General features: G+C 40.7%; 1 protein-coding gene across 3 annotated transcripts in view; it reads left to right on the forward strand.

The window, feature by feature from the left end:
- LOC128687322 (carboxylic ester hydrolase) overlaps positions 1 to 26,583 on the forward strand; it is a 104,226-nt gene that overhangs the window by 16,985 nt on the left and 60,658 nt on the right. For all 3 annotated transcript variants that reach the window (XM_070092808.1, XM_070092806.1, XM_070092807.1), the window contains exons 2-3: positions 9,449 to 9,743; positions 11,939 to 12,094. In XM_070092808.1, the coding sequence (XP_069948909.1) occupies positions 9,468 to 9,743; positions 11,939 to 12,094 (432 nt within the window). In that variant the 5' untranslated portion in view covers positions 9,449 to 9,467. The remainder of the gene's footprint in view (positions 1 to 9,448; positions 9,744 to 11,938; positions 12,095 to 26,583) is intronic.

A 26,583-nucleotide genomic window follows, 5' to 3' on the forward strand; every position in this document is an offset into this window, starting at 1 on the left:
CAGGAAAATGCGATCCACCCACCCCTCTCTCTCGTGCCTTACTTCTGTTACCTTGTTATAAAACTCCAGAAGGCTTGTGATACAGGATTTGCCTTCCATGAATCCGTGCTGGTTGTTGTTTATAATCTTGTTTCATTCCAGGTGCTCCACCACTCTCCTCCTGATAATCTCTTCCATGACTTTGCATACTATACACATCAGAGACACTGGTCTGTACTTTAGTGCCTCGTTTCTGTCTCCTTTCTTAAAGATGGGGACTACATTTGCCGTCTTCCATACCTCAGGTAGTTGCCCAGTTTCAAGGGATGTATTGAAGATTGTGGTTAGTGGCACGCACAGCGTCTCTGCTCCTTCTTTAAGAATCCACGGGGGGATGTCCAGACCCCTCGACTTTGAGGTATCGAGGTCACTTCGCAGCTTCTGCATCTCCTCCGTTGTTTGTACGCCATCCAGCACCTGTTGGTATATTTCCTGTTTGTGTTCCCCTCTGCTGTCTTCTCAGAGCCATTCCTGTCTCTACTGTAAATACTTAAATATCATGCTGAGCTCCTCGCGTACCTCGCGATAGTTTCTTGAGAGTTCCCCACCTTTCCTCAGCCTGATCACCTGGTCTTTGACTGTTGTCTTCCTCCTGATGTGGCTGTACAGCTGGGCCTCCCTCCTTACCTGTGCACACTCGTTCCTGGCTCTTCGACTAATATTCTTATATTCCTGTGTTCTTCACCTTCTTTACTTTTTCCATTCTCTGTTGCACTTGGCTTTTTTTTCTCCTTACATCGTCGGGTAAACCAGGGGCTAGTTCTGGTCTTCCCATTATTTCTGTTGCCCTTGGGAACAAACCTTTCCTCTGCCTCCTTGCATTTTGTTGTTAGGTATTCCATCATTTCATTTACCGGCTTTCCTACCAGTTCTTTGTCTCACTGGACCTCTTGCAGGAAGTTCCTCAAACCTGTGTAGTCCACCCGTTTATAGTCTGGCTTTTACCATTCAACTCCTGTTACCCTCTCCACTTGTAACTCTACTATGTATTCAAAGCACAGAACCACATGATCACTAGCTCCCAGGGGCCTCTCATATGTGATGTCCTCAATGTCTGAACTGCTCAGGGTAAACACAAGGCCCAGTCTTGCTGGTTCATCCTCCCCTCTCTCTGGTAGTATCCTTAACATGTTGATGCATGAAGTTTTCCAGTGCCACATCCATCATCTTGGCTCTCCATGTTTCGGGGCCCCCATGTGGCTCCAGGTTTTCCCAGTCGATATCCCTTTCATTGAAATCGCCCATCACCAGTAACTTTGCTCTGCTTGAGTGAGCTCTTCTTGCCACCTCAGCCAGTGTGTCCACCATTGCTCTGTCGCTGTCTTCATATTCCTCTCTTGGCCTTCTGCAGTTATGTGGTGGGTTATAAATAATTGCAATGACTTCCTTATGTACCCCAGACCAAATTGTACCTACTATGTAATCCCTTTCTCCATTCACATCCATGCCTTCCATTTCCTCAAATCCCCATCGGTTTTTTATAAACAGTGCAACCCCTCCTCCCCCTCTGCTCTTTCAATCTTTCCTCAGGATCTTTATTCCATTCGCATTCACGTACCTAACCTTCAACTTCTTTTCTAAAACTGTGGTTCTGTTAGAATATTGGGGTTGGGGGAGCAGGAGCCCTGGCGGGGGCCTATGGGGGGTTGTGATGGGGTGGGGTTTGTGATGAGGGGGGCAGAGTGCCCATATGGGTTGCTGTAGGTGTGGGGTTTGTGATGTGGGGGATGGGGACAGAGGGAACAGTGTGTGGGTTTTGGTTTGGAGTGTTCAGTTGCATTGGGGTTGTCGTAGTTGGAGTCCTTCTGTGGGTGTTTCTGGAGGATGTGTTTGCTTTTCCACTTACGTCTGAGTTCTGCTCATCTTCATAATTGCCTCTCGTTCCTTCTTTCGTCTTTGCACCCTCTCTTATAGTATCGTCCTTTTTGTGTTCTGCCTCGAGTGAGGTACATTCTCCTGTACTCCGGTTGATCCCTCAGTCATGCTTTCTCCTGCAGGATCCTGGATCGACCTGATTTTGCCTTGAAGCTTACTTTGACAGGCCGTTTTCTTCCACTTGCAAACAACCCAATTCTCCGGAAATTTGTCACCTGCGTCATGTCATCCTCACGTATTGCTCTCATGATGCCTTCAATCGCTTTTTTCCTATCCTGTTTTCTTTCATCATAGGTTTCCCCCTTGACTTCCTGGAACCCATAGACAAAAACTGACCTTCCCTTTCGTCCTCCCACTGTGTCTTCCTTTGCATCCCCTGAGATGTTTTAGTTCCTTCCATTGAAGCGTTCTTGCCTTCGATCCCTTCCCTGGCTGAAGCCCCTATGCTAAGTTGTCTGTCTTTCCTGTTCAGCTGTTCCTGGCCATTGCAGTTGTCTGTTAGTCTGTGAATAGAGCATAGCTCCTTCATTGCCTTCAGAACCCTCATTTGTTCTTAGTGTGCTCCTTGTCCTGGGCCCCATATGGGTCTGATAGGACCTTCGCATACAGTATAGTTCCTTTACTCCCTACAGGCCCTTCGTCTGTAACTGATATAGAAGTCGCTGATGTCATGGCTGTGCTGTTCTTTGGTTCTCTAGGCTGTTTCGGGTTTTTCAGTTCCTCTTCTGTGCACTGCATTTTAGCTTCTGCTGCTTTGGCTTCTAGCTCCCATTCTTACTCTCTGCAGTTATCCTCTCCTCCATTTTTTTGCCAAGCTCTTCTAGCTTACTTCTCCTCTCTGTCCCTTTTTGTGAGCTCTACCTCCCAATCTTCCCTCCCAGATACATCCACCAGACCCCTGGTTCTCTGCCTTGCTCCTTGGTAATTCATTTGTTTTTTTACCACAGAAAGAGCTTATGTATCCTCAGGAGTGAGTGCATGTAGGTGTGAAGGTGGGTGTTTGTTGTAGGGAAGGAAAGGGTAAGGGAGGTAGGGAGGGGGTGAAGGATATAGAGTAGGAGGGACGACAGTGACAAAGGGAAAGATGGATTAGGGGTACAAAGGGGTACAAGGAGTGAGAGGGAAAGGAATTGATGGGTAAACAAGGGGGAAGAGGAGGAGAGGAAGAAAGATGAAGAGGGCGTGGAGGAGAGTGTGTGTGTATATGTGTGTTTGTATGTGTGTGTGTATGTCTGTATGCGCGCGTGTGTGTGTGTGTATATATGCATGTACGTACCTGTGCGTGCGTGTGTGTGGAGGTGGGAGGGAGGATACACTGGCAGAGGGAAAGATAGGTGGGGGGAGGACAGGGGGGTGCAAGGGGAGGGGGGAGAGGAAGGGAGGGAAAGGCTAGGGTTGAGAGGGAATAGGGGGAAGACAGGGGAGGAGGAGGAGGAGGAGGAAACGGAAGACAGAGAGAGAGAGAGAGAGAGAGAGAGAGACAGACAGACAGACAGACAGACAGACAGACAGAAAGAGGTGCACTAGTAAGTATGAATGGGAGGGTGTTGGTATCTGGATAAGAAGTTGATTTCCTTGGGGTGATATTTGACTCCAAACTGACCATGAAGAACCACATTGTAAATCTTCCAAACAAGGCAGCCAGGAAGCTTACAACACTTCTCCATATTTCACATCGGCTTGACAGTAGGGGTTGCAAGATTCTGTATGAGGCACAAGTACGCTCACACCTTGAGTATGCTCCACTTTCTTGGTATGTCTGGCCTCCCTCTCATCTGCGACTGCTTCACGGAGTAGAGAACAGAGCAAGACGTCTTGTCTCTCGCCTTGACCCATCCTGGATAGAACTGTCATTTCAGCAGAGCCTTCAACATAGGAGGGATGTGGGTGGCCTTACTTTAATGTACAAGGCCAACATTGTCAAAGTACTACACTTGGCTTCACTTCGAGGACAATGAGAAGCGAACTTCTATACCACAAGACGAGCAGAAAGCAGCAACTTCACTCTGGCTGTACCCTTCTCCAGAACATCACATCATCTAAGATTATTTATCCCCAGGATTACTCGAGTCTGAAACACATTTGTACAGCATTATGGTGTCAACGAGATATAGTCAGTTGATCAAATGAAAATGTTGGCCCACATATGGCTCCAACTTCATCCTCTTCTCTACTTGTATATTTCATAATAAAATGATTTCAAATGAGCTGATGTAGGTAACAGCTTTTAGCTTGTCAATAAAGTTAGAAATCATTAACTTGTATTTAGCTTGTCAATAAAGCTAGGGATCCTTAACCTAACCTTGCCAAATCCTGTGTAAAGACAGAGTGAGAGAGAGAGAGAGAGAGAGAGAGAGAGAGAGAGAGAGAGAGGATAAAGAGGGAATGGGGCGAAGGGGCAGGGAGAGGGGAAAGATGGGTTTAGGGTGTATTTGCGGTCAGTTTACACGAGCCAACTGGCTGTTCATGTATGTATGTGCATACACACAACTCAATCGTGCATGCGTGTGTACTGGCTGTGTACTGTCGACCAGAGCCTTCTTATCCTCGCTACCTTGATTTAAATAAAATAAGTCACACTGGGTTATCCTAGGTTCTCTACACGTATGCTCCTATGTATGATAACCTATACACTGTACTTGTGTATACCTGAATAGCTTTACTTACTGAATAAACCATGTTAGTGTATTTTGTCTGACCTTAGCGCCTGTGAGCACAGTCGTTGTGCCTCTTGGTGCTCCCACTTAAGTCCCTCCCCACTATCTCTGCTTTATTAAGTGTTAAATGCTCTAAGTATGATATTCAGCTCTCCAGAGCAGGGTTAATGACCTTCAGCTATCAGTAATTCAGAGCCAGGCCCAGCTCCCTCATGGAACCACAAAAAAGGCTATGTACATTACATCTAGCAGAACTGTCGTCTGGATTCCGCTCATGCAGCTGCACGATGCTTCACGATTTGGCTTCTGCTTTCTCTTCTGTTTCTTCACTGTATTCACTAACTCATCTATCCTTATCTCTTATCTCCCTGGCTTGGGTCGCACTTATTCTGGTTGAATATGCTGGTCCTCCTCTTCGCTGCTTGCTACTATACATCCATTCTCTCCCTGCGTCAACAGTCTGGTCCTGTCTATACCACTTCATTCTCCGAATTGTTCCGCTTCCTGAAAAAATACATTCTACCAGCCTTATGATTCATGAGTTTTCAGCTTCCAGTTGTGCCCTTTCCATATTTCTCATCTGTGAAGCATTCTGTTCCTGTTTGCTTTGTCATTTCCTCTCAATATTTTGAACATCTTTATCATAATTTCCCCTAGTTCTCCTGTCCTCCAGCGTCATTAGGTTGAGTTCCATTAACTTTCCTTCATAGGACATACCCCTTAGTTCCGTGAGTAGCATTGTTGCAAACTACTGCACTTCCTCTAATTTTTTGTTGTGTTAGTCAAGGTGTGGACTCCATACTGATGCTGCTTATGTGGAAAATATCAGTATTTTCAAGAATCCGTTACACGTACCCTCAACTGCGGGAATGGGGACGTAGGAGAGAGAGAGACGACGTCTAGAGACAGGTTTCAGTTCTGTAAATACTTAATGCTAAGAATTAGCCTCGTAACTCCTAGGCTAATTATACACTACAGTAACTACATTACTACTTCTAAGTTAGAGATAGTCGTTAGCTTACTGTAGTATTATATATCCCATACATTAATTAAGCCGTAGGCACCCTCAACCCGCCAGTTTGAGGGCCCACAGGGTAGGCTTAGCCGACGGCGAGTCAATTACAGTTCAGCTGTGAGAATGGCGTCCTTCCCCTCTGTGTCCTTGTGAGGTGAATACATTCATGCACCATACAATCACCAAGGGCAAGGGACTCGCTAGCTGGAGCAGGCAGTTGCGTGACTCACACAGGTATTCTCAGTTAACCCCCCCTCCCCAAACACTACCACGTGAGTATTGGTGACTGCATTCAGGCGTACACATGTGTAGAGGTGGCACTCCCACGACCAGAGATTACCCTATCAGCTGCCTATCACAGTCACACTGCCTTCTGTGAGGAATACAGGTCAGTACCCCATTGAATTACCCTGGCACAGAGAGGCAGGTTTCACACTGAATTCACAACTGAACCAGGGACCAATAACCTGGCTCAACTGTAACCCCACAGCCTACTGAAGTTTAGGCCTGACATAGATGTCCCGTCATATAAAAAGAAAAATTTTCGTTTCTCTAATATTGTGGGAGACGGAGAGTGCGTTAAAAGAAATAACTTATTACTGCGATTACCAATGAATTTTTGAGTTACATACCATTTCTTCCCTAATAATTTGATGTTTAGCTGGAGGCTAAAACTGCCCGGTCACTGCACGGAGAAGACCCGGACCGTGACCCTTTTCGGTGACCCTAAACGTACGCGGGGACTAAAAGCTTACTAAGTTGAATATACAGATATCAAAAATTTACTAAAAAAAACATTTATGTGATAAAAACTGATATTGATCCTACATATCTGGTAGGCTCAAGTTACCATGCATGACTTTTTTTTTTACGTCTAAATTGAATCGGGATAATTTTAGTAAATTAAGGCCTACATTTATTAAGCCAGTAAATGTTGGCCTTCTATTTAATGACGAAGAAAACAAAAATCTCGGTTCTTTCAATCATCGAATCGACAATTGATTACGTATCTTCTATATAAAAATTGTTCGTAATGTTAGACACTTTATAAGTCATTTTTTCACGAAACTAAAAAGCATTTTGCAACACCATCAACTTGGGAATTCGTGCAATTGTTAAACATGAATAAACGCTCATTTACTGCAATGGTATAAACCTTTGTAATAAATACCAACAAGTTGGTTTAAAAAGACACGTAAGCAAACGCTATGACATGTTTATTAGAAAACGTTTCGGTCCTGGGACCTTGATCACTTCTAACAACACGGGAGTCACGTGATCTCATCATCTACCCTTCCTCATCCCAACATGGCATTCTTCAGGTCACCATGCGTCACTCACACCTCATTCTTCAGGTCACCATGCGTCACTCACACCTCATTCTTCAGGTCACCATGCGTCACTCACACCTCATTCTTCAGGTCACCATGCGTCACTCACACCTCACTCTTCAGGTCACCATGCGTCACTCACACCTCATTCTTCAGGTCACCATGCGTCACTCACACCTCATTCAGCAGGTCACCATGCGTCACTCACACCTCATTCTTCAGGTCACCATGCGTCACTCACACCTCATTCTGCCGGTCATGCGTCACTCACCTCATTCTTCAGGTCACCATGCGTCACTGACACCTCATTCTTCAGGTCACCATGCGTCACTCACACCTCTTCAGGTCACCATGCGTCACTCACACCTCACTCTTCAGGTCACCATGCGTCACTCACACCTCACTCTTCAGGTCACCATGCGTCACTCACACCTCATTATTCAGGTCACCATGCGTCACTCACACATCATTCTTCAAGTCACCATGCGTCACTCACACCTCATTCTTCAGGTCACCATGCGTCACTCACACCACATTATGCAGGTCATGCGTCACTCACACCTCATTCTTCAGGTCACCATGCGTCACTGACACCTCATTCTTCAAATCACCATGCGTCACTCACACCTCACTCTTCAGGTCACCATGCGTCACTCACACCTCTTCAGGTCACCATGCGTCACTCACACCTCATTCTTCAGGTCACCATGCGTCACTGACACCTCATTATTCAGGTCACCATGCGTCACTCACACCTCTTCAGGTCACCATGCGTCACTCACACCTCACTCTTCAGGTCACCATGCGTCACTCACACCTCACTCTTCAGGTAACTATGCGTCACTCATACCTCACTCTTCAGGTCACCATGCGTCACTCACACCTTATTCTTCAGGTCACCATGCGTCACTCACACCTCATTATGCAGGTCATGCGTCACTCACACCTCATTCTTCAGGTCACCATGCGTCACTGACACCTCATTCTTCAAATCACCATGCGTCACTCACACCTCTTCAGGTCACCATGCGTCACTCACACCTCACTCTTCAGGTCACCATGCGTCACTCACACCTCTTCAGGTCACCATGCGTCACACCTCACTCTTCAGGTCACCATGCGTCACTCACACCTAATTCATCAGGTCACCATGCGTCACTCACACCTCATTCTTCAGGTCACCATGCGTCACCTCATTCTGCAGGTCATGCGTCACTCACACCTCATTCTTCAGGTCACCATGCGTCACTCACACCTCATTCTTCAAATCACCATGCGTCACTCACACCTCACTCTTCAGGTCACCATGCGTCACTCACACCTCTTCAGGTAACCATGCCTCACTCACACCTCACTCTTCAGGTCAACATGCGTCACTCACAGCTCACTCTTCAGGTCACCATGCGTCACTCACACCTCTTCAGGTCACCATGCGTCACTTACACCTCTCTTTATGTCACCATGCGTCACTCACACCTCTCTTCAGGTCACCATGCGTCACTCACACCTCTCTTCAGGTAACCATGCGTCACTCACACCTCACTCTTCAGGTCACCATGTGTCACTCACACCTCAATCTTCAGGTCACCATGCGTCACATCTCATTCTTCAGGTCACCATGCGTCACTCATACCTCTTCAGGTCACCATGCGTCACTCACACCTCTCTTCAGGTCACAATGCGTCACTCATACCTCTCTACAGGTCACCATGCGTCACTTACACCTCTCTTCAGGTCACCATGCGTCTCACACCTCTCTTCAGGTCACCATGCGTCACTCACACCTCTTCAGGTCACCATGCGTCACTCACACCTCTCTTCAGGTCACCATGCGTCACTCACACCTCACTCTCCGCCTATATATAATGTCTTTCTACCTCTGTATGTTAGAAGTGATCAAGGTCCCAGAACTGAACCGTTTTCTATCAAATATGTCAGTGTTTGCTTAAATTTACTGCAATAAACAGCAATTAAGCGAAATGGGATTTGTTTAAAACAATTGACCTGTACGCGTTTTTGTAGTTTCAGTAAGTGGGAAAATTCTTAAGGGTAAAAAAGCCTTTAAATGTAATAAGTTAAGAGTAACAAGCAAGAAGATATCCAGTAGAGATAAGCTACAATTTTGTCACCAATTGCTTTTAGCTATTTGTTTTTTGTTTCCCTTAGCTTCTTATATAGATAATGATTGTTAATGTTAAATATTTTCATATTCAAACGAATACAGTACTTAGATATCTCCATAATATGAGGATCTAAATTTCGTGCTGCCAACAACAGTGACAGAAAAAACACACATGGAAGAAAAAGCCTTTAATAGTATTGATCCTTAATAAGAAATAAAGATGATACAATATACATGCACATTTGTCTGAATTTGGCATCTTATGTATGGTTTGACAAAAGACGAATATAATTGAAATATTGATAGGTTAAAAACTGGTTCTGCGTTTTCAATCATTTGTTTTGCGCAGCCAGACTGCAAAAGAACGGGATGAACATTGAGTAATTCAAGTGGATTTACAAATTACCAGGAGCAGCTACGGAACAACAATGTGGAACTTCGTGCGGATCATCTTAGCAGGCCAGGTGCTGCTGACGGCGGTGCTGCTGACGGCGGTGGTGGCACCTACACTGGCAGAGGAAATGGAGCCACCGGGGGAGGTGGAAGAGGCTGAGCATTCAGTGAAGGTAGCTGATGTACCAGTGGTGAAGACGATCAACGGTAAGGTGTCAGGTGTAAAGGAACAATCCATCGGAGGCAAAACATTTTACTCCTTTCACTCCATCCCATACGCTCAGCCACCTGTTGGAGAACTTAGATTCAAAGTGAGTAAATGACGTTATTCTTTAATTTTATTTATTTTTTATTAACACATCGGCCATTTCTCACCAAAGGAGGGGGGGGGGTCCGACAAAGATAAACTTTCATCATTCACTCTATCACTGTCTTGCCAGAGGTGTGCTTTCACTACAGTTATAAAACTGCAACATTAACGCCCCCCCCCCTTCAGAGTACAGGCACTGTACTTCCCACCTCCAGGAGTCAACTCCGGCCTGCCGGTTTTCCTGAATCTCTTCATCCTTTGCTCACTCCATCAGCACGTCAAGACCTTAAAAACATTTGTCTCCATTCACTCCTATCTAACACGCTCACGCAAGCTTGCTGGAAGTCCAAGCCCCTCGCACAGAAAACCTCCTTTAGTCCCTCCCACCAAACTTTCATATCCCGACCCCGACCCTGCCTTACTTCCATTACAGATTATACACACTCGAAGTTATTCAGAATATTTTGTTCCAACCTTTCTACATCTCCAAACCACCTCAGTAACCCCTTCTCAGCCCTTTGGATAATTGTTTTCATAATTACGCACCTCCTCCTAATCTCCAAACTACGGATTCCCTACAATCGCCAATAATGCTTCACACCCACGTAAGAGCGTTGGTATAACTATACTCTCATACATTCTCCTCTTTGCTTCCATGGACAAAGCTCTTTGTCTCCACAGACTCCTCAGTGCACTACTCACCTTTATCCCCTCGTCAATTCTATGTTTCACCTCATCTTTCAAACACTCATCTGTTGACTCTTCCACTCCCAAATATTTGAAAGCATTCACGTCCTCCTTACACTCTCCCTGCAATCTGATATCCAACCTTTCGTTACATAATTTATACACAACAATAAATAAACAATTATATATATACATAAACTATCTCTCAGTCCACAGCAGGAGTCGAATGTACACACACTTCATAATTTTGCCCATTTGCTAATTATTAAGCACTCTAAAATTCTTTTGAAGTTCATTGCATATGGCAGAATTTATGAAATAACTTTGTACAAGCGTGGTGTGCCGGAGTACGGAAAGTGACCGTCTGGCTTCGGTCCGGAATCTGGCTGTGTGAATAAAGTACTCCGCACTTTGATGCAGTGTGTGTAGGTTCGAATCCTGCTGTGGAAAGAGAAAATGTTTATATATATCGTGCCGAACTGGTAAAACTTGCGACTTTGGCCTAAATAGCAACGCTCTTCTTGCCGAATAAGGCATGTAAAAATTTGTGTAAGCAATAATTTTGCAAATATCATTCTGAACGTAACGAAAAAATATATTTCATTGTGTTTGTTTATTATTAAATTACTGTAAACTTATAAAAAATTAATGGATTAGGCTAATTTAAATTGCACTTGTTGTAATAAGGTTAGGTAAGTTTTCTAAGGTTCTTTTGATACAAAATTATTAATTTTTACATTAACATAAATGAAAAATATATTTTTATACGCATAAGCAATAATATTAGAAAGGACTTAATTTTAAATGAATTCTCGCTAACTGACCAGTTTTACCTATTCGGCACAAACCGGATCTTGTTTCTTCTTTCGCAGTTCATAAAATCAGTGCGTCCTCAACGTACAATATCTAATCCGAATATTTTGCACATATTACCATTATATATATTTGGAGGGAGAGTATGGAGAGGTGAACGTATTCAGATATTTGGGAGTGGACGTGTCAGCAGATGGGTCTATGAAAGATGAGGTGAATCATAGAATTGATGAGGAAAAGAGTGAGTGGTGCACTTAGGAGTCTGTGGAGACAAAGAACTTTGTCCTTGGAGGCAAAGAGGGAATGTATGAGAGTATAGTTTTACCAACGCTCTTATATGGGTGTGAAGCGTGGGTGATGAATGTTGCAGCGAGGAGAAGGCTGAGGCAGTGGAGATGTCATGTCTGAGGGCAATGTGTGGTGTGAATATAATGCAGAGAATTCGTAGTTTGGAAGTTAGGAGGAGGTGCGGGATTACCAAAACTGTTGTCCAGAGGGCTGAGGAAGGGTTGTTGAGGTGGTTCGGACATGTAGAGAGAATGGAGCGAAACAGAATGACTTCAAGAGTGTATCAGTCTGTAGTGGAAGGAAGGCGGGGTAGGGGTCGGCCTAGGAAGGGTTGGAGGAGGGGGACGTAACAAGTATTTGTATGAATTTTATGAGGATAATTAAATATCAGCAAAATTATTTTTCTAGGACCCATTAGCAGTTGAGAACTGGGATGATGTACGAGATGGGTCGCAGATGCCTCCTTTATGTCCACAGTACACTTTGGATACCCTCATGACAGGCAGAAGTTCTGTGGTGGAGGGCAAAGAGGACTGTCTGTTCGTCAACATTTACACTCCAAAGGTAAGTCAGAGTGTTAAAAACAACAAACAAACAATGAAAGTGGTATGGGCATAATGAGAAACACAAGGGGTGACACTTTCGCATGGGTTTGAAGCACAAGGGGAGAGACACTTCCGCAGGGGTTTGAAGCACAAGGGAAGACACTTCCGCAGGGGTTTGAAGCACAAGGGAAGACACTTCCGCAGGGGTTTGAAGCACAAGGGAAGACACTTCCGCAGGGGTTTGAAGCACAAGGGAAGACAGTTCCGCAGGGGTTTGAAGCACAATGGGAGACATTTCCGCAGGGGTTTGAAGCACAAGGGAAGACAGTTCCGCAGGGGTTTGAAGTACATGCATTAGGTACACGTTTGGAAAGGAAATCTCAGAGAAATATCGCTTTTTCAGGACGTAAGTAACAGAGTGATGGTAAGACACATATGCAACAGTTAGGTATCTTTATTTCGAAACGTTTCGCCTACACAGTAGGCTTCTTCAGTCGAGTACAGAAAAGTTGATAGAAGCAGAAGATACTTGAAGACGATGTAATCAGTCCATCACCCTTAAAGTTTTGAGGTGGTCAGTCCCTCAGTCTGGAGAAGAGCATTGTTCCATGGAATGAAACAATATGGAGATGAAGTGACAGGATGGAGCCTTTTATAGCGCCAGGAGGTGAGACGTAGGTCACTAGGAGAGGTAAGAACTCAGATGTTGGGAGGACAGGTCCCTCTCAAATCCAGCCGTTCTCACTAGTAGAGGTTGTCGAAGTTGATTGTAGGTCTGTACCAAGATACCCTTGTGTTGCAGTGTCAGACAGATTGAATAATAAAATGGTATAAAATACCGACAGGTTGTTAGGTAAGACACATATGCAACAGTTAGGTATCTTTATTTCGAAACGTTTCGCCTACCTCTCCTAGTGACCTACGTCTCACCTCCTGGCGCTATAAAAGGCTCCATCCTGTCACTTCATCTCCATATTGTTTCATTCCATGGAACAATGCTCTTCTCCAGACTGAGGGACTGACCACCTCAAAACTTTAAGGGTGATGGACTGATTACATCGTCTTCAAATATCTTCTGCTTCTATCAACTTTTCTGTACTCGACTGAAGAAGCCTACTGTGTAGGCGAAACGTTTCGAAATAAAGATACCTAACTGTTGCATATGTGTCTTACCTAACAACCTGTCGGTATTTTATACCATTTTATTATTCAACAGAGTGATGGACTGGTAGAGAGAAGATTTTGCAAAGTCCTGTTACGACCAAATATGTGACTTAACTTAGTGGTTAAGTAACATTACTATTCTGTTTGTAGGGAAGCGTATTAGATTGGGAGAATATATTTGAAAGAATATAGACCATAGAATAATGAAGGCGATGAACATTGAACTAAACATGGAAGTGAAACTAACGAAGTGGATTGAATGCACAAGAAATGCCAGTGACGTATATGTTACTTATGAAAAAGATAAGTGACAATTTGCTGAAGAAAATATGAGAGCCTTAAACACGAAAAAAAGTGCAAGAAGTGAAACATTATAACAGCAAACATAACCATAAGAGATCTCGAAGACTCAGGTTGACGTCTATGGTATAGACCAGTATAATTAAATGATGTACCAAGGGATATAGACCTTTTAATGGCAATACTAATGGAAGAAGTGATGACAAAGATAATGAGCACAATACTAACATACTAAGGTTGAAGTTAAAGTAAAGTAATGAAAATAAAAACCCCTTATAATCTTTCTTCTAAATAAAAACAAATAAAGAGAATATCATCATCGGTGTAATCCAGAGAAACGAAGGTAAAAATAATTTTTTTTTAAATACTAAGCAAAGTGATTATTAAAAGCTTATTCTCCCTCTATGCATCTTACTATAACCCATAAAGAAACAGGAGAGAAAACAGATTTTTCATAAAATTTACACGAGTGAGGGAACAAATAAATCTGAAAAAAAAGGATTGATCACAACAGCAAATGGAAATTATTATTATAAGAGGGAAGCGCTAAACCCGTAGGATTATACAGCGCATGTGGGGGGCATGGAAGGTATTCAGGCTCAACTCAGGGAACTGGAGCACAGATCCAATTCCCTAGATCAAGAGCCTCTCACCAGCGTCAAGAAACCCCCCTTGAGGGGAGCAAATGCAAAACAAAGAAAATAAAACCACAAAACATTACAAAGATCAGAAATTCAAACCTGCATTCGGCGATCCTAGAACTTCCTGCCCTCCACATCATCCTCTGAACCACATAAAATTCACGAGATTCTTCAACCAGATTCTTCAACCAGATTACAGGGTATATTACACAAATAACCCGCACATAGAAGAGAGGAGCTTACGACGACGTTTCGGTCCGACTTGGACCATTTACACACTAACGAAAAGGAGAGCAGGATGGTGGTAATAGTAGAAGTAGTGGTAGTAGTAGAAGGAAGGGTGTATTGTTGTTGTCTACTAATTACGACTCAATCGGCAATTTTTTTAATTTTTCATTGGAATGCATCGACTCGACCAGCAGTTGATAATGGTTGAAAATTCTTAAGGAACGTATGTAAATAAATGAATGATTATTATTTGAACCCTCTGCCATGTTGTCCACGTATTACTAGATTGTTACAATGCTTTACTGAACATCCTAAGGATTCTACACCCATACTTGGAATGTTTGTTATGGAGGATATTTGTGGTTGACTGACTGTTAATTAGAGCCAGCTCCAACACCAAGAATCCGACAGCCTTCCAACGAATTCTGAACAGAGTGATCAACTCCACCACAAAAGGGATGCCAAAACAAGTATATTGGATATGGCGACCATGATGACAGCTAATATCCATGATGACAATATTATGTGCATGATGACGTCTAGTACCTGGTCTATTACCAGGTAGAGTATTCAGCACATTAGTCATTGAATGGAGCTCACACGTAGGTACCTACGCAGCGCGTGGTGAATGATACTTGACCAGCTCTGGGAATTACTCCCATTAATCTATACACACACCCCACTGTACTTAAATAAATCCATACCTTCCATGCACAAGATTAGGGATTGCAATTTCCTTAATGAATAAGGTAGGATAATAGAAAAACGTGCCTCAGGTCTTCTCTTCTTGGGGACTCAGTGAAGTATTTGATCAATTAGAAAAGGAGGCCTGGAGGTCTGGTCACAAACCGGTCGCTGGGGCGTTGATCTCTGGAAACCCTCTCCAGGTATAGGGGTTCCCAATCAGGGATGCACGCACCCTCTTGGGTGAGAGATTGCATCTCAGGGGGTGCGACAAAGAGCCCTAATGAAAATCACGATTCCGTTTATTTTACCAAAAACTATTCTAATTGCTCAATTTATACATCGACTCCAGCCTGAGGGACTTACTACATCAAATTCCTTCCGATCTTCACCATTCTTCTTTGTACAGGACTGATAAAACCATTGTGTGTCGAAACGTTTCCACAATAAAGATACGCAAGTGTTGCATATGTATCTAATTTATCAACTTGTTGGTTCTCTGAACCATTTATTTACAATGAGTTACAGACATCAGCACATGATACATATCAATTTTTGTCCTGCTAAGTGATGAGCGGTCGTCGTATCTGAATGCCATTAAGTAACTATGGTTGATATTCACTTGGTTTAAGCTGGGCACGAGGTCACAGCTCACGCCTGCCATTGACTAGACGCTGGAATACACTTCAGATTAGTGGTAGGGGAATTAGAAGCCCGGCTCCCATGTGCCCCTCCAGCAACACAGTCGGTGTCTTACATTTTGTTAGGTTAGCAATTAAAAGGCCGGAACTGAAACTTGGCTTGCTTCAAGTACCAGTCCTGCTCTGCTCTGCCTTGGACTCGGTTACCAACACAGTCAATATGGAGAGCTAATCAACGCTTTTGACATGGAAAAATGTTAGTTATTATGACAATCATAAATTCAAGGTACTGAGATCTGGTGAGAAGCACCTCATTTCTAATATTGAGTCATTGGAGATTTAGATATGATGAAAAGGGTGAAATATAGCTTTGTATGGCCTCTCTTCTGAGCTGAGGGAAAGCGTCAAGAAAAACACATTTCTCTCCCCCAGGGTAACATAGCCATCTCAAGGGAGAAGGTATGAATAGCCAGTGGAATAAATTCCACCATATTCGGGGGATGGGGCATGATCGGAGGATCCGATCACCACTCAGCATACTACTTGTCTCACAATCCCCTGCTGGGCACGCTAAGTCAGCCCAGGGCTACGAACAACTGACAATACATGTCACTGTCTCAGGTGTGACTAACAATTTATTAATGATTTTACTCAAGCCGCGTCATTAATTACTCATGAATAATGATTATGATTAAGCTAATGACCCAAGCCTCAGAATGTGGAACCATTAATCAGACTACTGTGCTAACCTCACAGTTGTATGCACTGATCGATCTATTAATGTGATTACTAACTACACAGTTATATGGAACTTACTGTGTGCTGCTGGCCGATTGGTTTCTTCGATCAACCAGTTGACTTAATATATTACAGTCATCTGCTGTGTTACTTCAGCTGGAGAGGTCATGCCACCACAGATGAGATGAATTATCAGTTCCCTTACTCATAACTATAATTATTTTTAACAGTTACCACCTTACTCTAATCACCATTAAACGTATTTCACTTAAGCAAAAACCTGCTATGACTGCTACCTAAGTAACCAAATTCTTTGCATAATACTGACAGATATAAACGTGTGTGTGAGCCAGGTCGTACTGTAGCTAAGTACTCAATTAACAGACAACTGACTTTATATATCAAGCACACCTGCCAAACGTGTTACTTAATAATATTGACAGACTTTAAAAGTGTGAGAGCCGAGATCAGCTGTGCGCACTTCTAGCTGACAGGTGACACCTGCCTCACGAATCTGAAATCAGTAAACAGACTCCTACTTGTCATCAATCAATAAACAAACTTGAGGAAGCCCTGGCTTACCTCTTCGCTTGTGACTGAGCCGTGGGTTTGATATCAAGACTAGAATTCATCAACACTTAATTTCCACAATCAACTGGCAGATAAGATGAGAGCTGACACCACTCTGGTGAGTGATATAAATGATTGGGCACTTTACTCCCATCTGACAATAGACGTATTTGGTAATGTGCTCTTGGCTTGGATGATAGAGTTCTCAGCTCACACACTGAGGTCTGGGGATCGATCCCGACACGGGTGAAATGTTGGGCATGTTTTCTTTCACCTACTGCTCCTGTTCTCCTAGCAGTAAGTTGGTATATGGGTGTTAGACGACTGTAGTGGGTCACATCCTGGAACACATGATTAACCTAACTTGCCCGAAATGCTCTGCATAACCAGGGGCTTTCTATATAGTATGCCGATAATGTCAGCTTGGTCTGTAATAGCTGAATTATAAACTAGTAGAAATAAAGATTATTATTATTATTATTATTATTATTATTATTATTATTATTATTATTATATACCTGTCAGGCAGAAAATGTGGGGTAGTCACCTTCAAGGATATATAGACAATATAATTTACGTAATATATAAATTTATCTTATTAACGAAAATAAGATACCAGACATATTAAGTAAATTTACTAAATAAGTTTGTTACAGGTAAGTGAACTTAAGATATAAATCCAGATGTACTCATGTAAACTCTTTTAGGGCCTAGTGCCTAGACTGTTTGCGTGTCCATACAATCGATATCAGGTGCATTTCGGCGGCAAAATTGAAAAAAATCTCCCACAACACAAGGAGTGGACCTATCACAAATGGCCACTGCCGTTACAAGGGTTGAGTAGGGAGTTGAAGTTGAAGTCAGCCCCACAGAGAGGTAGAGGAACATAGACCCACAACACATGTGTCGTATATACCAGCAAATTACAGAGAGAGATGTCTAACAATTAAAACCGAAGAACCATCCAGTCTGCACAATTAGGATACTATCAGTAATTATCACTGATATTCTTTGATCACTAATTCGTTGGTCCACCTCGGGGAACCCACTAATTATACGTGAACCACACTGGTTCAGAGAACTACCTCCGATGTGGAAGACCAGAGTTCACAAATGATTTTTTTTCTCTTACGTGTTTGAATCACTGACTTAATTCGAGCGTCAGCTCCATCACCGAGAATTCGTCAGCGTCTCCACTAATTTTGAACACGGTGATCAGTTCCTCCATAAAGGGGATGTTAAACCAAGTGGCCATTATAAAAATATTAATAAAATATATTGCAATAAAAAAAAGAAAATGGACAAAATATATTAAACAATATTTTACAATAGATAATTTAATTTTTAAAACATAAAAATAAAAGTGATAGAAAATAATGAGACCAATTATAAATTACTCCATAAATGTCTGTTGATCATTCATAAGATCGACGTCACGCCCAGTTCTTCTAGGGTAGGGTAGGTGCCTGAGCCAGAGCTTGCAGCTCACAAGACTGTCATTCCCATTACCCCTCTTGGGGCGGGGATGGCAGAACAGAGAGGCCTAGCTTCTCCTTACTAGCCCCGTGAGGGCGGGAAATGTGGCTTGGCCTGGGGACAGTTGGCCTCAAGGATGAGGAGGTACTTGTGCCTCCTCCCTTGGCAGACGTCAGTCTGAGATGCTCCCGAGACAGGGAGTCAAAGCTGGGCCACCACTTGGAAACGGCCCGGGCCGGGAGAGTACCGGCGAATCAAGAAGATCATCATTCATAGATCGACACGATGCCCAGCCCTTCTAGGGCAAGGTAGGTGCCTGAGCCAGAGCTTGCAGTTCACAAGACTGTCATTCCCAGTAGCCCCCTTGGGGAGGGGATGGTGGATCAGAGAGGCCTAGCTTCTCCCTACGAGCCCCCGTGAGGGCGGGGAATGTGACTAGGCCTGGGGACAGTTGGTCCCAACGGTGAGGTGGTGCTTGTGCCTCATCCCATGGAAGATTTTGGTCACAGACACTCCCTACACAGGGAGCCAAGGCCGGGCCACCACTTGGAAGAGGCCCGGGCCGGGGAAATACCGGCGAATCACCAAGATAATATGAAAACCACGAAATCGAAATGACTTTCAAAGCCTAAAATAATATTCAGATAACCTCGACAATTAGTGACAAATACATAACGGTAATTTATATAAGTAACTTATATAAGTAACTGCTACATAATGTAACTAAGATAAAATGAAAAATGATAACATCAGTACACAAATAACCCGCCCATAGAAGGGAGGAGCTACGTCGACGTTTCGGTCCGACTTGAACCATTTACAAAGTCACGGTATTCTGCCTTTTTTTGTTATTGATAACATCAGGTTATGCGCAGAAAAAAGAAAATTATTGTAGATGAGAGAAACTCGTAAAAAAGCTCCAAAAATTAGCTTTTCGATGCATGGATGGTGATATGTTGAGACATCACAGTGCATATTATATCAAAATTCAAATATACAGGTGTGAATGTGTCATCATGCAGATTAAACAGAAAAAATCCAGGAATATGCTACAAAATCAATCCGTTCATAAATAAATATGAACATTAAAGATTGGTGAAAATGGAATTCACAGAATATGCAAACAAAAGTAACAAGAAGAGATATTATAACCAGACAGAAAAATCATAGAATTATATGAATACATAGAAGCTTTCTTGGGCTGGTAAATAGACGAAAATGGAGGTAAAAATATAAAACTGAAATTGTTTCCTCGCAGATATTATACAGTAGTACAGATATTATACAGTAGTACAGATATTATACAGTAGTACAGGTATTATACAGTAGTACAGATATTATACAGTAGTACAGGTATTATACAGTAGTACAGATATTATACAGTAGTACAGATATTATACAGTAGTACAGATATTATACAGTAGTACAGATATTATACAGTAGTACAGGTATTATGCAGTAGTACAGATATTATACAGTAGTACAGATATTATACAGTAGTACAGATATTATACAGTAGTACAGATATTATACAGTAGTACAGATATTATACAGTAGTACAGATATTATACAGTAGTACAGATATTATACAGTAGTACAGATATTATACAGTAGTACAGATATTATACAGTAGTACAGATATTATACAGTAGTACAGATATTATACAGTAGTACAGATATTATACAGTAGTACAGGTATTATACAGTAGTACAGATATTATACAGTAGTACAGATATTATACAGTACAGATATTATACAGTAGTACAGATATTATACAGTAGTACAGATATACAGTAGTACAGATATTATACAGTAGTACAGATATTATACAGTAGTACAGATATTATACAGTAGTACAGATATTATACAGTAGTACAGATATTATGCAGTAGTACAGATATTATGCAGTAGTACAGATATTATACAGTAGTACAGATATTATACAGTAGTACAGATATTATACAGTAGTACAGATATTATACAGTAGTACAGATATTATACAGTAGTACAGATATTATACAGTAGTACAGATATTATGCAGTAGTACAGATATTATACAGTAGTACAGATATTATAAAGTAGTACAGATATTATAAAGTAGTACAGATATTATAAAGTAGTACAGATATTATACAGTAGTACAGATATTATACAGTAGTACAGATATTATACAGTAGTACAGATATTATACAGTAGTACAGATATTATACAGTAGTACAGGTATTATACAGTAGTACAGATATTATACAGTAGTACAGGTATTATACAGTAGTACAGATATTATACAGTAGTACAGATATTATACAGTAGTACAGATATTATACAGTAGTACAGGTATTATGCAGTAGTACAGATATTATACAGTAGTACAGATATTATACAGTAGTACAGATATTATACAGTAGTACAGATATTATACAGTAGTACAGATATTATACAGTAGTACAGATATTATACAGTAGTACAGATATTATACAGTAGTACAGATATTATACAGTAGTACAGATATTATACAGTAGTACAGATATTATACAGTAGTACAGGTATTATACAGTAGTACAGATATTATACAGTAGTACAGATATTATACAGTAGTACAGATATTATACAGTAGTACAGATATTATACAGTAGTACAGATGTTATACAGTAGTACAGATATTATACAGTAGTACAGATATACAGTAGTACAGATATACAGTAGTACAGATATTTTACAGTAGTACAGATATTATGCAGTAGTACAGATATTATGCAGTAGTACAGATATTATACAGTAGTACAGATATTATACAGTAGTACAGATATTATACAGTAGTACAGATATTATACAGTAGTACAGATATTATACAGTAGTACAGATATTATACAGTAGTACAGATATTATGCAGTAGTACAGATATTATGCAGTAGTACAGATATTATACAGTAGTACAGATATTATACAGTAGTACAGATATGCAGTAGTACAGATATTACACAGTAGTACAGATATTATACAGTAGTACAGATATTATACAGTAGTACAGATATTATACAGTAGTACAGATATTATACAGTAGTACAGGTATTATACAGTAGTACAGATAGTATACAGTAGTACAGATATTATACAGTAGTACAGATATTACACAGTAGTACAGATATTACACAGTAGTACAGATATTATACAGTAGTACAGATATTATACAGTAGTACAGATATTACACAGTAGTACAGATAGTATACAGTAGTACAGATATTATACAGTAGTACAGATATTAGACAGTAGTACAGATATTATACAGTAGTACAGATATACAGTAGTACAGATAGTATACAGTAGCACAGATTTTATACAGTAGCACAGATATTATACAGTAGCACAGATATTATACACTGGTACAGATATTATTCAGTAGTACAGATATTATACAGTAGTACAGATATTATACAGTAGTACAGATAGTACACAGTAGCACAGATATTATACAGAGCACAGATATTATACAGTAGAGTAAATATTATACAGTAGTGTAGATATTATACAGTAGTGTAAATATACAGTAGCACAGATATTATACAGTAGCACAGATATTATACAGTAGCACAGATATTATACAGTAGCACAGATATTATACAGTAGCACAGATATTATACAGTAGCACAGATATTATACAGTAGCACAGATATTATACAGTAGTACAGATATTATACAGTAGTACAGATATTATACAGTAGTACAGATATTATACAGTAGTACAGATATTATACAGTAGTACAGGTATTATACAGTAGTACAGATAGTATACAGTAGTACAGATATTATACAGTAGTACAGATATTACACAGTAGTACAGATATTACACAGTAGTACAGATATTATACAGTAGTACAGATATTATACAGTAGTACAGATATTACACAGTAGTACAGATAGTATACAGTAGTACAGATATTATACAGTAGTACAGATATTACACAGTAGTACAGATATTATACAGTAGTACAGATATACAGTAGTACAGATAGTATACAGTAGCACAGATTTTATACAGTAGCACAGATATTATACAGTAGCACAGATATTATACACTGGTACAGATATTATTCAGTAGTACAGATATTATACAGTAGTACAGATATTATACAGTAGTACAGATAGTACACAGTAGCACAGATATTATACAGAGCACAGATATTATACAGTAGAGTAAATATTATACAGTAGTGTAGATATTATACAGTAGTGTAAATATACAGTAGCACAGATATTATACAGTAGCACAGATATTATACAGTAGCACAGATATTATACAGTAGCACAGATATTATACAGTAGCACAGATATTATACAGTAGCACAGATATTATACAGTAGCACAGATATTATACAGTAGTACAGATATTATACAGTAGTACAGATATTATACAGTAGTGTAGATATTATACAGTAGTGCAGATATTATACAGTAGTACAGATATACATTAGTACAGATATTATACAGTAGCACAGATATACAGTAGTGCAGATATTATACAGTAGTGCAGATATTATGCAGTAGTACAGATATTATACAGTAGTACAGATATTATACAGTAGTACAGATATTATACAGTAGTACAAATATTATACAGGAGTACAGATATTATACAGTAGTGCAGATATTATACAGTAGCACAGATATTATACATTAGCACAGATATTATACAGTAGTACAGATATTATACAGTAGTACAGATATTATACAGTAGTGCAGATATTATACAGTAGTGCAGATATTATACATTAGTGTAGATATTATACAGTAGTACAGATATTATACAGTAGGGTAGATATACAGTAGTACAGATATTATACAGTAGGGTAGATATTATACAGCAGTGCAGATATTATACAGCAGTGCAGATATTATACAGTAGTGCAGATATTATACAGTAGTGCAGATATTATCCAGTACATATATTATACAGTAGTGCAGATATTATACAGCAGTGCAGATGTTATACAGTAGTGCAGATATTATACAGCAGTGCAGATGTTATACAGTAGTGCAGATATTATACAGTAGTACAGATATTATACAGTAGTGCAGATATTATATAGTAGTGCAGATATTATACAGTAGTGCAGATATTATACAGTAGTGCAGATATTATACAGTATGTGATGTAGTTCAGCTGGGCTTGTGAGGTCTCTGGAGAGACCTAATTTAACCAATTATATGGTCACACCTTGCCTTGGCAAACGTCTGTAGCCACGCCCACGTCTGAGGTCTTTTGTTCTTGACGGCGTCAGAGCTAGGCGTCAGGTCGTACACGTGGTTGTGGAGGGTGCTTGGACCACCATAAAAGCCCAAGGAAGAGCTGAGTAGGGAGATTCGAGCGGAGCTGCTGCTGGGGTGCAGAGCTCCTGAGCAGAGACTTCGAGCGGAGCTGCTGCTGGGGTGCAAGGCTCGGGAGAAGGCTGCTGAAGTCTCTGGAGGAGACTGTTGGAGGCATTGGGCAGAGTACTGGCTTGGCGCAGTACTCGTGCTGTGTAGGTCTTGGGACCTGTGGTTTAGTTCCTGTAGTGAACTACAGTGTACTATATTGTAAGTTACATTCATTTTGGCCAAGCTAATTGTATTCCCTGTCTCACTGCTTATGTGTACCACCCCATTTATCTAAACCACAATAATGTTCTGTTCCCAAATATATTATTGTACAAAGACTTAATAATAAACTGTTTGAGTAGAATAGTAATGTTCACTGTCCCCGTTATTTGCTATTCCTATTTCTTATATTTTATTATGTTTATATATGAGTGAAGAGTGGGCGAGGCATATGTTAGTGAGTAGTGTCGAGTTAATGAGAGTGTCGTGGTGGTCACCACTGACCTGTCATTACCTACCTACCTACCTACCTCCGCTAATCTCACTCCTACCACCTCGCCTGCCTCTCCCCTGCCTACATAATCCCCTTCTCCCATATTCCCCACTTATATCCGATTCATTCCGACACCCCCCTACATGACAAGTAGGGTAGATATTATACTGTAGTGCAGATATTATACAGTAGGGTAGATATTATACTGTAGTGCAGATATTATACAGTAGTACAGATATTATACAGTAGGGTAGATATTATACAGTAGTGCATATATTATACAGTAGTACAGATATTATACAGTAGTGCAGATATTATACAGTAGTGCAGATATTATACAGTAGTGCAGATATTATACAGTAGTGCAGATATACAGTAGTGCAGATATTATACAGTAGTGCAGATATTATACAGTAGTACAGATATACATTAGTACAGATATTATACAGTAGCACAGATATACACTAGTGCAAATATTATACAGTAGTACAGATGTAATACAGTAGTACAGATGTAATACAGTAGTACAGATGTAATACAGTAGTACAGATGTAATACAGTAGTACAGATATTATACAGTAGTGCAGATATTATACAGTAGTGCAGATATTATACAGTAGCACATATACAGTAGTACAGATATTATACAATAGTACAGATATTATACAATAGTACAGATATTATACAGTAGTACAGATATTATACAATAGTGCAGATACAGAGTAATACAGATATTGTACAGTAGAGCAGATATTATACAGTAGCACAGATATTATACAGTAGTAGACTGATGGAACAGGATGCAAAAAGTAATGTTTGTCACATCTGCTGGAAATATAAAAACTCGATAGGAAAATTTATATTCGAGGTACAACTGGCAAATCTCCGTTTTTGTAACTACGAAGATGTAATCGTACACCAACATGGTGAGGGATTACCTCACACACACACACACACACACACACACACACACACACACACACACACACACAAAGGCAGTGGGGCCAGATAACATCTCTCCTTGGGTCCTGAAGGTGGTGGCAGAGGCGCTGTGTACCACTGTAAACAATGTTCAACACGTGTATCGAAAAGGGCGACTACCTGAGGTGTGGAAGACAGCAAATGTAGTTCCAATTTTTTTAAAGTGGAGACAGATATGCCGCATTTAAACTACAGACCAATATCACTGACTGCATAGTATGCAAAGTCATGGAGAAGATAATCAGGAGGGGCACATTTGGCATATCTCTGTTTTTGTAACTACGAATGTGTAATCCCTCACTAACACATGAGCGGAGACAAACATAAACACACATGTATACCCACACACACACAAACACACACACAAACACACACACACACACACACACACACACACACACACACATGCTAAGTATCTATTGGCAAGTGTCATTAATAACTGATATCCAAGGCACATACACATACTCAAAAAAAAAAAAGAGGAAGAAAGACTTTGGGGTAAGTAAGCATAGCTGAAAGCATATAGCTGGCGGCACCCATCTCAAGAAAACGATGCTTATGTTTCTTTGTACATTATATGTCACTCTTATCTTGGTGTATGCAGCACCAGCAAGGAACCCACACACGATAAAGCATATTAAAAAACTGGAGAAATAGAGATATACAACATGATCAGATCAAGAGCCAAGGGAGATAACCCAAGAGGAAAATCTGAAAAAAATTAAACCCGATAACATTAGAGGATTGAAGAATCAAGGGAGATATGATAACGACATATAAAATATTCAGAGTACTTGATAGGATGTACATGTATAGTATGTTTGAAAAGTGCGGAACGTGTACACGACGGAACAATTAGATGTTAAAAATATAAATAATTCATGTGGAAGTCGGGAAGTATTTTTTCAGTCTCAGAGTGGTCGGTTAACAATAGGATCTAGACAATGAGACCTTAGAGGCAGGATCTTAACATAGTTTGAAGAGCAGGTATGAAAAAGCTCATGAAGCCAGGAGAGAGTTAACCCAATAACGGCCAGTTTAAGAGTCAGGGCCAAAAGGTGAGACTCGTTCCCTGCACCATAAACGGGGTTATACACACTGTTACAGATATATCATATAGATATCACCTTCAAAACTACAGTAAAAAACAAGACTGACATTTTTCGACTGTTATTTTAATGTTTACATATATAAATGAAGATATGGAACTACGAGATTATGTTTACGGGTAAGACAATG

The sequence above is a fragment of the Cherax quadricarinatus genome, chromosome 40, assembly GCF_038502225.1.
Source record: "Cherax quadricarinatus isolate ZL_2023a chromosome 40, ASM3850222v1, whole genome shotgun sequence".
Lineage (NCBI taxonomy): Eukaryota > Metazoa > Arthropoda > Malacostraca > Decapoda > Parastacidae > Cherax > Cherax quadricarinatus.